At 37.6% G+C, this 14,792-nt stretch overlaps 1 protein-coding gene and 1 pseudogene across 2 annotated transcripts; one reads left to right on the forward strand and one right to left on the reverse strand.

Moving 5' to 3' along the window:
- The first annotated feature begins 851 nt into the window (after window positions 1-851).
- LOC113091967 (WD repeat domain phosphoinositide-interacting protein 2-like) lies at window positions 852-8,741 on the forward strand. 2 transcript variants are annotated; one of them, XM_026257650.1, is made up of 12 exons: window positions 852-1,088; window positions 2,151-2,233; window positions 3,334-3,503; window positions 3,611-3,707; window positions 3,909-4,006; window positions 4,109-4,201; window positions 4,925-4,995; window positions 5,089-5,202; window positions 5,424-5,588; window positions 5,673-5,780; window positions 6,817-6,914; window positions 6,993-8,741. In XM_026257650.1, the coding sequence occupies exons 1-12, from the start codon at window positions 1,015-1,017 to the stop codon at window positions 7,103-7,105; spliced, it is 1,284 nt and encodes a 427-aa protein (XP_026113435.1). In that variant the 5' UTR covers window positions 852-1,014; the 3' UTR covers window positions 7,106-8,741. The 2 variants fall into 2 exon arrangements, with proteins under 2 accessions (XP_026113435.1, XP_026113436.1); XM_026257651.1 differs by having other exon boundaries at window positions 853-1,088; window positions 5,089-5,196.
- A 315-nt stretch (window positions 8,742-9,056) lies between these two features.
- Window positions 9,057-14,567, reverse strand: LOC113091968 (actin-related protein 2/3 complex subunit 1B-like; annotated as a pseudogene).
- Window positions 14,568-14,792: the final 225 nt, after the last annotated feature.

The raw sequence follows: 14,792 nt of genomic DNA on the forward strand, positions 1-14,792 counted from the left end.
GCTTTTATGGCCTATACTGTTATCATGAAAATATAGAGGTCATACCTGAGAAGGAAAAAACATTTTATTTAGAGGTCCAAACTGAGCAAAAAATATGCAATTTGGTGCAGACATTGTCATTTATATGTACAAAAGTAAGGTTAAATTGTAATACCTTATAATAATGTAAATCAGTGAAATTGTATGGGCCTAATGGTAGCAGTAAGCAGACTGCATATACATTTCAATTGTCATCCAAAAAAAGAAATGTTGAATTATATTTAAATGCTTAGTTTTATTATCAAAACAAAAATTACGCACTGCTATGACTGAGAGGCACAGTTTTCCTCAAAAGTTATCATATTTGATACTGACATTTTAACATTCGTTTTTTTAACAATGTATGGATAATCAAGTAGACTAAATATAAGTTGCATCAGACCAGTAATGAATTAATAAGTAATATTTATAACAATTTATAGAATTTTTCTTACAATTAGGCTACTTTACTAAAGATTTCACAGCTACACGTACTAAAACTTAAGTGAACTATCAGAGGGCAGAATATAAGTAGAAAATTGTGCAAAATTTTAATAAAAATGTTTTTATTAATTAAATTAATTTAATTTTAATTTCAAAATAGTTTTTCAGCAAAGTTTTAATCATGTGGACTGCATTGTAGACAGCCTAAGAGTCAAAAAGTTGAGAACCACTATAAAGGTTATATATTCTCAATTATGAGGCCTCACTGTGAAACCTCTAAAATTAATTGTGATTAATTGTATAAACGTTTCGCAAACCATTTGAAAACATTCCCACTCTAGTGAGAAATAGAGCACCTTTCCCTTTAATTAGAATGCGTGCAACAGCCAGTGCGCATGTGCACGAAAAGGTGCAACAGTGGCTGGTAGAAAAACAACAACATTCATTGGAACAAGGGTGGAACTTATGGCAGTGCGAGACACCAGATTGCACTGATCTAACCCACGTCTGAACCTTTTCACTTCGGCTTAATCTGTCAATGGTGTCGAGCAAATGAACCTGGCCAGTCAGAGCGGAGAGGCCGGCTGCAGCCAGCTGCTCTTCGCCAACTTTAACCAGGATAACACGTAAGAGAAGAACCACGCTACTGCTGGCCTAACTGCCCGACAGCAGATACTGACACAATGCTGTCAGTATAATCAGCGAATAATCGCACTGCAGTCGTGCGAAGCTTCGTTCCTTATAATGGGAGCGATTTCGTTGTGTCTCATTTGTGCAAATATGATGATAAAGCGGGCTAACCAGCTAAAACAGTCACCGTTGTTATGCTTTATGGCTTTTAATTTGGTCTCTCTTAAGACAGTTACCCAATATGTGTTAATGCAGCTTTGTTTTAATAAATCAGCACCCAGTTTTATCCTGTAAAGTAACGTTAACGCCAGACAAATGGACACACGAGACTTGTAGCACTAGCGCCCATGCTAACGAAAAAAAACTAATATTTGCTCTTCTGCGAAGCTTTATGTCGACTTAATCGTGTAAAATCTTAAATAAGGGATGTAAATTAACATTTGATTGTATATAAAATTTAGCAAGTGTTAAATAGGGTTGTTATCGTTGTGTTTATCGAAGTAACTTAGAAAGACAGCAATAGTAACTCAACTGTTAGCAACACCAGAGTTATGACTCTGACTTAAAACTGAGCTCTCGTTTTGTGTTTTTTTAAATGTCTGATTTAAAATTAGCTGCCTGAAAGAGAGTTACTTTACAATTAAATTTCTTACTATATATATATATATATATATATATATATATATATATATAAGCCGTTTGTTTGTCTTTCCGAATCTAGTCACCAAAGAACCAGCTGTCAAGTTATCCAAAACTTATTATTTAGTCTCCACTGTTTGTGCCACTGTAACCACTGGCTCACCTCACTGACAATACTGCCAGTGTTTTATTACTAATAACAGCTGCTACATTTCTCCACTATAGAAAGTAAACTACTTTAAAATATTTCTCGTGGCTTTTGTATCTTTAAGATCAAGCATGTCACATTACACCACGAGGATTGCAAAACAACCCTTTAACACATTTCACCATCAGGTCAACAACCTGTTTTAGTCATTAAGCAAACGAGTAGACCATAAACTGTAGCGTTTTATTATTGTTACCTCTTTGCTTTCCAGATCCCTAGCTATTGGTACCAAGTCCGGCTACAAGTTTTTCTCCTTGTCATCAGTGGACAAATTGGAACAAATCTATGAATGTAGTAAGTACTTTTTGTAGTAATTTAATGTCAGCCTTCATAAGCTTGTGTAGACATGCAAATCATATCTAGAATGGCTGCTTTTACCTCTGGCATGATACGAGTCGATTGAAGGGGCTGATAATGTCTTTTTGCTCTCTCTGGAGGTCAGAGATATTCAGGGGGGTACAAACAGTTTGAAAAATGTGAGAGACCTTGAAAATGATTCACACGGATCGTTCTGTTCCTGGATGCTGATGGGCAACGTTCCAATGGAACATTCCAGCTGTGCTAGAATAGTGTCTTTAGAGGCCAGCTAGTGAGCTAAATTTAGATGTCAGTAAACAATTATATCTTATAGTGTAAGGATGGCTCTACAATTTACTTGATAAAACTTTAAATGAAAATGATTGCATTATATTTCCATTATTGTAATACTGGTTTTATAAAGGGAGTCAGCACTCAAGTGCATGCACACTTTGTGCCTGCCTTTTAACGGTCCTAATCTTTGGCTGAGTTCAGAATAAAGCCTGTTTTCCTGTCTGTTATTGTTTAATCTTCAAATAGTAAGAAAGCCGGATGTAGACATTTCAAAATATCCAGGGATTTCTTATTTTTTCCTATGTCCCTGAAGACCACATGTTCTCAAACGAGAGCCTTCACAAACCTCCAAGGAGGACGCAGGATGGCTTACAAGTACCTAAATTAATAAAGTTATAGATATATTTTAATATACATTAAATATATATATTTAATATAAACTAAAAAATATATAATAATAATAATAATTAGTATTCTACTTCATATAATAATAACTTTTTGTTACTGCAGAACATCTTCAATATTATTTCATCACAAAGTGAATCTTGGTTAATTAAATGAAGAAATCAATACTCTCAGTTACTGTAAAAATAGTCAAAAAAATAAATAATCAAAATCAAAGCAGCTTAATTACAGCAGAAATACTGAAACTTAGTAGCTTCTATTATAGGGGAAGCCTTTGAATAATAAATGAGGAGCCGTTGAGTTAAAACGGTTGAGAATCTTCACTGTCGTCTATTCTAAATGTTTGCATGAGTGTGGTACAGAAGACATGTTTTGTATTCTCATGTATTTGTGCTCAGCTGACACAGAAGATGTGTGCATCGTGGAGAGATTGTTCTCCAGCAGCCTCGTCGCTATTGTCAGCCTTAAGGCACCTAGGAAGCTGAAAGTCTGTCACTTCAAGAAAGGGACTGAGATATGCAACTACAGCTACTCAAACACTATACTGGCTGTAAAACTGAACAGACAGGTGAGTCAGTAAGCATCCGTTTCCTGTGACACATGTTTATAGTATTGTGTTTTATTACAAGTGAAGAGGCTGTATGAGAATGTTGCAATCTTGCTTTATTTCCACAGAGACTGATAGTGTGTTTAGAGGAGTCACTCTATATCCACAACATTAGGGATATGAAAGTACTACATACCATTCGAGAGACCCCTCCGAATCCTTCCGGTGGGTACCGCTGCTTGCCATCAGTGCATCATTGTTAGTGTGATGTTTTTTCCAGACTGTATTGGGGAAGTGCATGTAGTAGCTTCTTCTTTCAGAATGATCTTATGCTATATTTATGTTTGGGGTACTGACTCGTTACTAATGGCCTTGCTGACAGACAGATGTTTGTGATTATTAATATATGTCACTAAACATTTATAGGACTATGTGCCCTGTCAATCAGTAATGACAACTGTTACTTGGCCTATCCGGGAAGTGCAACAATTGGAGAGGTACAAGTTTTTGACACGGTCAATCTGGTAAGTAGTATTTAGTTTCAACGTTTGCCATAGTTATGGCTTTAAGGTATTGTGTTAAACAGGGTTGGTCACTATGTCTGTGTGTATGATATTCTTCCCCAGAGGGCAGCTAACATGATACCTGCCCACGATAGTCCACTAGCAGCTCTGGCGTTCGATGCAAGCGGCACTAAATTGGCCACAGCATCTGAGAAGGTAGAGCGCTGTGTGTGTGTGTGAGAGACTCATTCAGACTATAATACAGTGGCTACAGTTGTTTGGTTGATAATGAAAATGAACTATAGCTCCAATTCTTCAATTTTCTTTATGACATTTTCTTACTTGTAATGCACTGTCTTTCAAATGTTTGGGGTTGAAACTTTGTTTTGTTTATGAAAGGATTTTCTTATGCTCACAAAGGCTGCATTTATTGAATTTAAAAAGCAGTAACATTTTGCAAAGTTATTAGAATTTAAAATATATTTTTTTGTGTGTGTGTAATTTTTTCCTGTTTAAAACTGAAGTTTTAGCATCATTACTCAAGTCTTCAGAGTCACCTGATTCTTCAGAAATCATTCTGATATACTGATTTAGTGCTTAAGAAGCATTTCTTACTGTTATTAATGCTAAAAACAGTTGTGCTGCTTAATATCCTTGTGGATACATTTGTGGATACATTTTAGGGTTTTTTGTTTCTTTGATGAATAGAAAATGCAAAAAAAACCCTGCATTGTTTTGAAAAAGTCTGCAACATTATAAATATCTCTACTGTCACTTTTGAGCAATTTAATGTGTCCTTGATTAATAAAAGTAGTATTTTGTTTTGATTGGACGTGTTTGCATACTGACCTTCAAGATTAAAAGTGCTGAATAATAGATCAAGAATTGCTTCCTAAAAAGTTACATTTTTGAAACCCTTTTTTTCTTGGTATTATTTAGGGCACTGTAATCCGAGTTTTCTCCATTCCAGAGGGCCAAAAGCTCTTTGAGTTCCGGAGGGGAGTAAAGAGGTAGTAAACTTTATTACTGTATTGATACAAAACACCAAGAATTATAATATGCACACAGAGTAAAATGCATTTGATTTGATTATCCCTCGACAGATGTGTGAGCATCTGTTCCCTCGCCTTCAGTATGGAGGGACTCTATCTGTCTGCCTCAAGCAACACGGAGACGGTGCATATTTTTAAGCTGGAGACCCAGAGAGAGAAGTCAGTGTAATGATGCCCACTGAAATAAGTGGTTTTCAGACCTTCTTCTCACATCTCAAATACAAAATGCTGTGGATTTGTTCTTTTTTTTTTGTTGTTTGTTTGAGTAAGATAAAACCTCCTTCTGATAACAGATCTGCAAGCTGCACATAAAACAGAACATAGACATAACTTTCTTTTTCAGGTTTTTATTTATTTTGCAAACAACTTGTGTTTTTCCATCTTAGGCCCCAAGAGGAGCCCACTACTTGGACAGGATACTTTGGAAAAGTACTGATGGCCTCCACAACATACCTGCCCGCACATGTAACAGAGATGTTCACTCAAGGAAGGGCATTTGCTACAGTCAGACTGCCCTTTTCAGGTCATAAGAACATCTGCGCTCTGGCCATGTGAGAAAACCATTCAAGCTAGAGACTGTAGCTGCTATCAGGATAGATGTGTCTCTGATTATCTTGCTTGTGATTGGTTTCTAGAATCCAGAAGATCCCACGCCTGCTGGTGGCTGCAGCAGATGGCTATCTTTACCTGTACAATCTGGACCCACAGGAGGGGGGAGAGTGCACACTAATGAAACAGCATAAGTGAGATCCAGTGTTACCAAGCTAAAACGATCCATCAGAATACTAGTCTATATACTTATCGTAAAAGTTTGGGGTTGTTAAGGGGTTGTATTTTGAAATGTTTTTGAAATGCTCATATAGGCTGTGTATATATAAATAAATATGAATATATTTTAAAATGCAAATCATTCCTGCGATAGCAAAGTAATTTATTCCTGTGAAATATCAAAGTGGGATGCTTCAGAAATCGTTCTAATATGTTGATTTGTTTGGAAACATTTCTTATCGATATTGAAAACAGTTTATCAGTTTTTTTTTCAGGATTCTTTGATGAATAGAAAGTTTAAAAGAAAAGCATTCATTTGAAATAGAAATCTTTTGTAACATAAATGGCTTTACTGTCACTTCTGATCAAAGCTGGTTATTGAGTATCCTGTATAATTTACTGTGAACCTAAAACAGGTTTTAATGTGTTGTGCTGGAACTCATTGGTTGTGATTTTAGCATTTTCTTTGCTTTTTTCTCTTAGTTGAAATATTAAAAACATTTTTTTTTTGTTTTGTTTACCGTATTTTCCAGACTATAAGTCACACTTTTTTTCATAGTTTGGCTGGTCCTGCGACTTATAGTCAGGTGCGACTTATTTATCAAAATTAATTTGACATGAAACGAGAGAAATGAACCAATAGAAAACATTACCATCCCCAGCCGCCAGAGGGTGCTCTGTTACTCAGTTCTCCTGAAGTCTACACTGAAGAGACAGAGTGCCCTCTCACGGCTGTAGACGGTAATGTTTTCTCTTGGTTCTTGGTTCTAAATAAATGGGACTTATAGTCCAGTGCGACTTATATGTTTTTTTCCTCTTCATGACGTATTTTTGGACTCATGCAACTTATACTCGGGTGCGACTTATAGTCCGAAAAATACGGTAGTTTAAATTTAGCTTGTTTTGTTTGTTTGTGTACAGTAAAAACAGCATTTTTAATTTAAGGATTGCATTAAAGCGTTTGTATTGTATTGTATTTAATTCCTCGTGTAAATGTGTTTCGTCTTTTAGGTTAGATGGAAGTGTAGAGGCAGCGAATGAAATCCTTGAGCAAACAGCTCACGACCGGCCGCTTGTGGCACAGACCTACAGTGCTGCTGTTGCCAAAGGTAAGAAGCTTTCATTTTCACTCAAAGTATGAAAGAATGAAAATGTTCAGATGGCCTTGTATGGTTCCACTGGCTCAGGTTACACTGAGGATCAGGGGGCGGTGGGGGGTGCCGGGGTGGAGGAGGACATGAACGCCCTGCACCTGGACGAAGAGAACGAGCACCCTCCATTAATCCTGGAAACAGACTGAGCTGTCCTGGGCCGAAGATGGAAGCGACTGAGTGACATTGCAGAGGGGGTTTCCTCCTCTGGTGCTGCTATGGACATGTGTGACCTGATAAGAGAAAGGGATTCAAAGAGAGATCATTTTAAAGCGAGCCTAGCTGTAGCCTTATTCTGTCTGTTGTTGCGTATAGATGTTTCCCATCCCCCATCCTTGTGGCTTTCTAAAACCTGGTGAATTTTTTTCTTTGCTTTCCTTTTTTTTTAAGGCCCAGTTATGTCCTTAATCAGACCAAAATATGAAATCCAAGCTGCAGGTGTCCCGTTTCTTAGCTTTGCATGTACATGTGCCAAGATTAGAAGTTCTAGAAAACCTTAGCTTTCATGTGAATGGTTCTGATGTGTTTGCTGGCCATTTCTCATCTTGAACTTTGACAAACACTTGTGTGCTTGTGCATTTGTGTCTTTTTTTTTTTTTATTGTGATTGAAAGCGAACTGGCTTGCGCCGCCTGCTATACATCTCCACACAACTGTGCAGTGTCTGCGTTGTTGAAGTCCCTTACCACTCATCAACATCTGTGGCTGTGCAATGGCACCAAGATGTGAATGTTGTCCTGTAATAACAATGTATATGATGTGTTAACATGGACGGCCTGGTTATGTTACTGTGTTTATAACAGGCTGAGAGAGTTGTTTTTAGTTTTATCTTGAATGACTGCATCTGTACGCACATATGCTTTTACAGTACTCTTTTAATTAATCCCATGCCACATTATGGGGTAAATGGGCAACGTGGAGAACAAAACTTTAATTTGGTTTTGAATTACCCCTAGTGTCTTCATTTGGCCTGATTTCTTTTGAAGTTTTATTATTTTAAGTTGCAAACACTTAAGTAACCTCAGTTGTAGAACGGACGACTGATGAAGGCGTTTAATGTATTGATTTGAGAGGGAACTAGTCTGTGATGAACGTGGTTTCAAGAGGCAGTTAGTCATCAACTTGTTTCAAGGACATTAGTGTTTTATTCGTAATGAAAGAATGAATGAAGGAAGGAAGGAAGCTGTCTCTTTGATTTATTCTCAATACCAGCAGCTGATGATTGCTCATGAGCCTCATTTTAGGTAGGTCCCTATTTTGGAGGCCTTGTCCTTTGCAAAGAAGAAAATCTGAATATATTTCACCAAAACGTCAATCTTTTAGTAAAAGGTTGCAGCATTTAGCTTACAAATGGGGTGTGTTCTCTTTAAGACATCCCTGTGGTCTGGCAGTCGCACCAGAACAGGTCAAACGTTTCATGTGATAACCAGGGTCCTTTTGAAAAATGAGAGGACCAGGGTTTATGAATGTAATTAACATATATTTACAAAACGCAAGTGTGTCCAAATAAGCACACAGGTCAAACAGACAGTATAGGCCTTCAGAGATACCGTCTGAATTCTTGGAGCTCTAAAGGATCTTGAGATCATTTGTAGCATGATTGTCTCTTGAGCATGTTTTGATGTTGCATATCAACAAATGTCAAGGTCAGGAATAAAATGACTTATGTTCTCATCAGCCAGTGAGCCCTAATCCCCCAAGGCCACTTTAATCTGTTTTCTAATGATTTTTGTATAAAATGTAAATTGTTCCATTTAAAGATTAAATAAATCCTCTGTTGAAAATGTCTTGGCGTTTTTTTGTTTTGTTTTACCCATCTCATTCCTTCCTTCAGTTTAGAGAGTGGTGTACTGATCTTTTATGTTCATCATAAATATTACATAGAATTGCATTGAAATTATTGAGTTAGCACAGGAAGCATCATTCAGCATGTTAAACCTCAGCAAGTAATGTTTATTTTCTTAGTTTCAGTTGCAGTTTATTAAAGATTGAATGAAAGGTACCCGCACTGATTAAAGAAAGCAATCTATGACCAGCATATAAATTCAGAAAATTCAGGTTTTGGTTCATCCAGAACCAGTTTCTAATTGCATCATTATAAAATCATTAAACCACTATGTTAATCTAAACATAATCTTGGAAAAAAGTATAGACAACTGCATTAAACAAAAGATGAAAAGGCAAGCAATATGAACTATAGACATTTAGTTCTTATGTCTAGACAATCTTGAGGTCCTTCATTGCAGATTCAAGGGTCTGAAACAGAATTAAGAAAATATTTATAATCATCTTTATGCATTTTTGACTTCTGCTAACAAATTAATAATTAAGAGATGCTCAAAAGTTCAACACGTACCTTTACATCCCAAATAGTCATGCCTCCGTCCATACCAGTGGTGCAGAATTTGGCACACTGTGCTTTTCCTCCATTAAGAATGGAGAGTTGGCTAAGAAGTGAACAAAAAGTTGCATTAACAGATCGTAATGTCTATTGTTGCATTGAGTTAAAATTTGACAGGATTGCTTTAATGCCACAGTGGATCACAAATGGCAAACTTTCAACTTAAAAAGAACGAAACTGACAGACTTCTTGAATATGCCATACCTGATGCTGTTCTTGTGCACAGACTCCAGGACAGCTTCTTTGCTGTCAGTGGTGGCTTTCTTATCCAGGTTCTGGAAGCGTTCTCTGGCTGACATGCCCTTCTGAGCACTCTGTTTGGGTATGTCGAGTTTCCCTCCAAAAGACAAGGCTGCTTTGTTCGAATCATAGACAAACAACACAGGGTAGCAGTCATGGCCCTGAAAAAAGATATAAATGAGGGAACAATCTAAACAGATTACTTTTGCATCAAGGCCTGACATCTGAAGATACTTACAGCTGCCACTAGGCTGTTCTCAGTAATGAAAGTCACGCACAGAAGAGGCAAGGTTTCTGAAGTCAGACTGGCACAGCTGGCGAGATGAAGGAAATGATTGGCAAATATGATTTGAATGGTTTTCAAGCAAAGTTTGTGCAGGGCCAGATTTGAAAGGCAATACTCACACAGCAGTCTTTCCTCCTCAGCCACTGCCACAGTGCTGTCCATGGCTGGCCCAGGCCACTACGATTGCCCGCTGTCCGAGAAACAGACACCGTGTACCCAACCTGCGGTTCCAGTAATTCGAACATGACCTCTCCAAAGGGCATTTTAGAGCCCCATGCTGTTGGAGCAGGCTTCTCTTCTACTTCCTTTATGTAAGCAGAAAAGATCCTGGATTGGGAATTAACAAATGGGACGTTCACATAACAGTCATATTCATAAAAGAGACATAATAATGCAGGGAAGAGTTAACCTAACCTGCATTTAAAGTCACATGATCCAGCTGCCAAAAGGACGTTGTTGGGGTGCCAGTCCAAACAAAGGATGGTGGAGCGGATGGGCTTCTTAATGTGCTTGCACACCCACCTAGAATTATAAGACAACTTCTTTAAGTATCTTGGATACACCCAATAAAACCAATTGATTCATCTGTGTTATTTGACATTAACGAATGCCAGCTGAAATGATAAAATGTAGCTTATAATACAGTATTGTAAGCTTAGTTCTGGTCCTCAAATTGAGCAAGAGTGTTGGTATAACAGTCAGCACTGGGATTTTTTTTACTAGTATTTCTCTGTAATTTCTGGAGGTTACATTGTTCCGGTTGGTGGTGACAGGTGATGAGTATATTAATAAGTGAGTTGCAGAGTCATTCATTCATATAATTTGTTCAAACCACTGGATGCTTCTCAATTAGAAGGTTGCATATCTTTGTGAGGTGATTCATTCAGGAACGAAACAAGTGACATTTGCTGAATTCAGAACAGCATACTATCATATGTACTACTTTTACCATATCTTTCCACAGCAGAAGTAATAAGAATAGTATGGTAGTATGTGGTTCTGAATCAAAGTCCCTTTCAAGATTTATTTTATATATTCCTGCAGTCTTTGTTCCGAATTCAGCACAGATGAGTGATTCATTAAATCAACTGATTATTTTATTTAATTTTTTAAAAGAAAAAAAAATAATTCCAGCAATTAAATGACAGCTACTGAATTCTGAACAGCATACAGCCATTTTCATACTTTTACCATTTTTGCATGGCAGAAATAATAAGAGCAGTATGCTAGTATGGGGTTCTGAGTACAGCACATATCGAGTCATATTAACTATTAACATAACTGATTGTATTTAAAATAATAATAATTATTATTATTATTTAGTTACTCAACAAGGAGTATGAGTAAGTCATTAAATCATTAATTCAACGGAATCATTTGAAAGCACTGAGTGATTCAGGGATGAAACAAACAAGTGAGTCATAGAATCGTTCATTAAACCGATTCATTCAAAGCTTCATTTAGCACCGCAAACCAACGAATTCATCGGTAAAGAATTCCGCTCTGCCTTTGTTTGTCTATTCTCTCTCCACCAAAGAAAATGGTTCTTGTGACTTGTATTTAAAAAGCTATTCATTATTAACTTCTTGTTCGCTTGTATTAAAGCAATATTCGCGCTGTTGGTCTATCAGCAAGAGTATGAATGCCTAAGATTGGAATGAAATGGTTACTCGATCGTCTCAATGATATCACATCACATGAGTTAATGTGTAACCTGTAATCAAATGACTGAATGTGACGACTAAAGATTCAACGCGGTTGGTGAGTACCAGCATCCTCTGCTGCATTAAACCGGGTTATTTAAAAACAAGAGAGAGCCCATCTGCCTCATAACATAAGTAGATTAACATTTCAGCCAGAAAAGGCTCACTATCCATCCAATATTCCTGTCTGATGCGATGATACTCACCAGTCATTATCCTGCTCAAAATAGCAGACTGAGATCAGACGTGAGCCACTGCCCACTGCAAACTTGTTTTCTTTAGGAGACCATTTCACACAGCGGGCGGCACGGTTGATCCTGAGAATGACCAGGGTGGGCTTCCATGCGTCCCCCTTCAGGGTCCAGACGTATGCATTGCGGTCAGTGCCACAGGTCACGATACGATTGCTCTCTGGGGCCCAGTCAATGCCTGGGTGATAAGGAAATGGCTTGGATGAGATGGCGTTGGTCACATTAATGCTCTGTGGCTGTGTAGGTCAGATGAACCTTCTGGACTTACCAGTAACCTGGCCATTGTGCTCTTTCAGCACATGGATTTTGTTCCAGTTGCTTCCGTCTTTCTTGTAGATATGGACTTCATGGTTATTAGGACACAGTGCAATTTCTAAAGAAAACAGGAATCCGGTGTATAAAATATTCATCACAAGTTTATGGAAAAAAATACCTTGGCTTGATGAGTTGGATAACAGCCTGAATATTTTATTAGCAAGTATTTGTTTATTCAAAGTTTATATGTGCCACTTTCCTATGGCCTCCATAACTCAAATGATAAATAATATCTGTATAACTGTGTGGATTGTTGAGGAAAGGTTGGATTTATGATGGTGGGATATATTTAGTCTGGCGTACAAAAGAGTAGGTGAAAAGTTTCCACTATTATTGAAATGGAGCTTTCGGAGCAATGCAGACCTACCCAAAACAGCTTGGCAACCGCCTGCAACACCCTAATATTATAAGTTTAAGCCTGCAAACATAGTATGTTTCTGAATAGTGTTAAATAAATGGGCCTGTCACAATACCCACACTACTTCGGCGCAGTATTTTTGAGGCTATCAAATATGCATCAAAAAATGTGCTAGTTGCACAGGAAAAGTTTCTAGTGTAAGTTAAATTAATTAGATAATGCATACAATGTGGTAGGAAATGTAAAGTGTTTATTTTATTGGTGCAGAGATAATGTAATTATAATTTCTCAAATGTTGTCAGCTGCATTTTGCAACTTAATTAGAAGCTCCAGAATTAAGTTGTGCATTAGTATAGACTACTGAACATACACTGTAATTTTTAAAGTGCAATCTATCAGAAAATCTGAAAGTATAATTTAAGGTCTGTAAAAGGTTTACTTGCATTTTATGTTCTACATGTAAACTTGAAGTTTACACACTAAGATGAACACTCGGGCCTAATATTGCAAGTATGTCACATAAGCAGCAAGTGGTCTAATGCAAAGGCTACATATGTGGGTATTGGGAACAGGCCAATTTCTATTTCCCGCTAGAGCAGATATGCTCACACATTTTTCATAGGTGAGCTAGAAAACCTTCATGTTTTTAACAGCAGCAGTTAAACCTAAAAGTCATTCTCAGCCTTCTCATTTCCCTGCTGTTTTCTCTGTGGTCTGCTGAAGACGCACGGCATCGGCAACAAAGCACCATTCATGGTAAAACAGGAAGTCTGAGGGGAATTAGTCATTACTGTTTCTCTCATCAGCATGGAAAGAAAAGCAGGGCGGCAGCAGTGAAAAGACACAACTTTGACTATGTTTTTGCTCTTTTAAGACAGTTTTTAAACTCTTAAAACATAGTCCTGAATGATTTGGATTTTTGAGAGCACTTCACTTCAAGGCTGAAGGATTCTAACTGGCTTCATAAACCACATAGCCTAAATACAAGTGCACATGTGGCGTGCACGTTTATGTATGTATTTTACATTTCTAGAAGGATATGCAACTTTTCATCCAAAATGTAGTTTTTGTCAGAGCAGTGTAGACATTCAGTATGGGCTCTCAAAGGCCAAATGGGCGTTCACAGCACAATTTAAAACTAGTAAATGTTAAAAGTCACATAATATGAGTAACAAGACCATCTCTGTAAGGAAATGTTAAACATTAGTTTATGAATATCAGTGAACAGTCTCATCAGACTCTCTTGAGAAGAATCCTCAAAATAAATATTAGTTGATCAGATGAGCTTTGGAGACAAATCATTTGTGTATTCAGCAGTGAAGCTCGCACATGATTACAGTCCTAGACACTGGGAACCGCTCCAAAGACGTAAAAGATGCTGCGAGTGTGGGGACTTACGAGTTCGGTCCTTGTTCCAGGCATGGCAGCTGATAGGTTCAAGAAGAAAACTGTGATAAGACATGGCTGCTTTTTCCTGCAAATTAAATTTGAGGTAATTTTGAGATGAAATTGTGAAAATGAGGATTAATCAAACTACTGCAACATGACTGCTTGTTCACTTCCGTAGACATGCTACTAAAATGGAGAAGTTTAGAACTTCCTTTTAAAATTCTTTCCGGGTTTTTGACTTCTCTCAGTTATACTTAAAACAAAGTCAAACAGCAAAGCCCCCACCCCCAACAATGTAATAAATTAAAACCAGACCAGAAAGGAATGTGACAAGCCAGATGCTCCACTTACAAGAAAAACACACAAAACACCTCCACTATCTTTGATAGTTTCCGTTTAAAACATAACGGTTCTCTCTGCTGAGGGAGTTTGCAGCCATGTGAGATAAGACCATTTCAAACCTCTCACTACAGCTAAAAAGTCACCGAAACACACTGCGACTTGCTTTCTAGTTGTCATCTCCATGTTAGTGCATGTTAGTCAGGCACAAACACCAGCAAAACCACAGACTGCTTCACATCTGAAAAAAGAAAATCTCCCAAATTCAGATAAGCAAAACCATATGTTTTCCTACTTACCCAGGAAACCGTAAAAATCTGAGAGATGGGGGGGTTGACCAAATCTACAACAGAAGCCCGAGTTCGTGGACTCTGAGCAGTCAACACAAACGCTAGCTTTGCTCTGAATGAACTAAAGTATTTCCCTAGTCGTTTTTCTCTCTAGATATGCACTACTTCCCCTTCCCTGTTAGAAACATATAACCACTTCCTTGTGTGGGCGGCTGTCTGCTGGTTCAACTCCCCTTCACATTCTCTTCTCTTGCATGTTTTTAAA

This window comes from Carassius auratus, unplaced genomic scaffold (assembly GCF_003368295.1).
Source record: "Carassius auratus strain Wakin unplaced genomic scaffold, ASM336829v1 scaf_tig00214412, whole genome shotgun sequence".
Taxonomy (NCBI): domain Eukaryota; kingdom Metazoa; phylum Chordata; class Actinopteri; order Cypriniformes; family Cyprinidae; genus Carassius; species Carassius auratus.

Excerpts from the sequence above, each read along its gene's own strand:
- LOC113091967 (XM_026257650.1), top strand. The coding sequence starts at position 1,015 with ATGAACCTGGCCAGTCAGAGCGGAGAGGCCGGCTGCAGCCAGCTGCTC. Across the intron at positions 3,504-3,610 it reads CTGTAAAACTGAACAGACAG|AGACTGATAGTGTGTTTAGA; the intron begins GTGAGTCAGTAA and ends TTATTTCCACAG. Across the intron at positions 4,996-5,088 it reads TTCCGGAGGGGAGTAAAGAG|ATGTGTGAGCATCTGTTCCC; the intron begins GTAGTAAACTTT and ends ATCCCTCGACAG.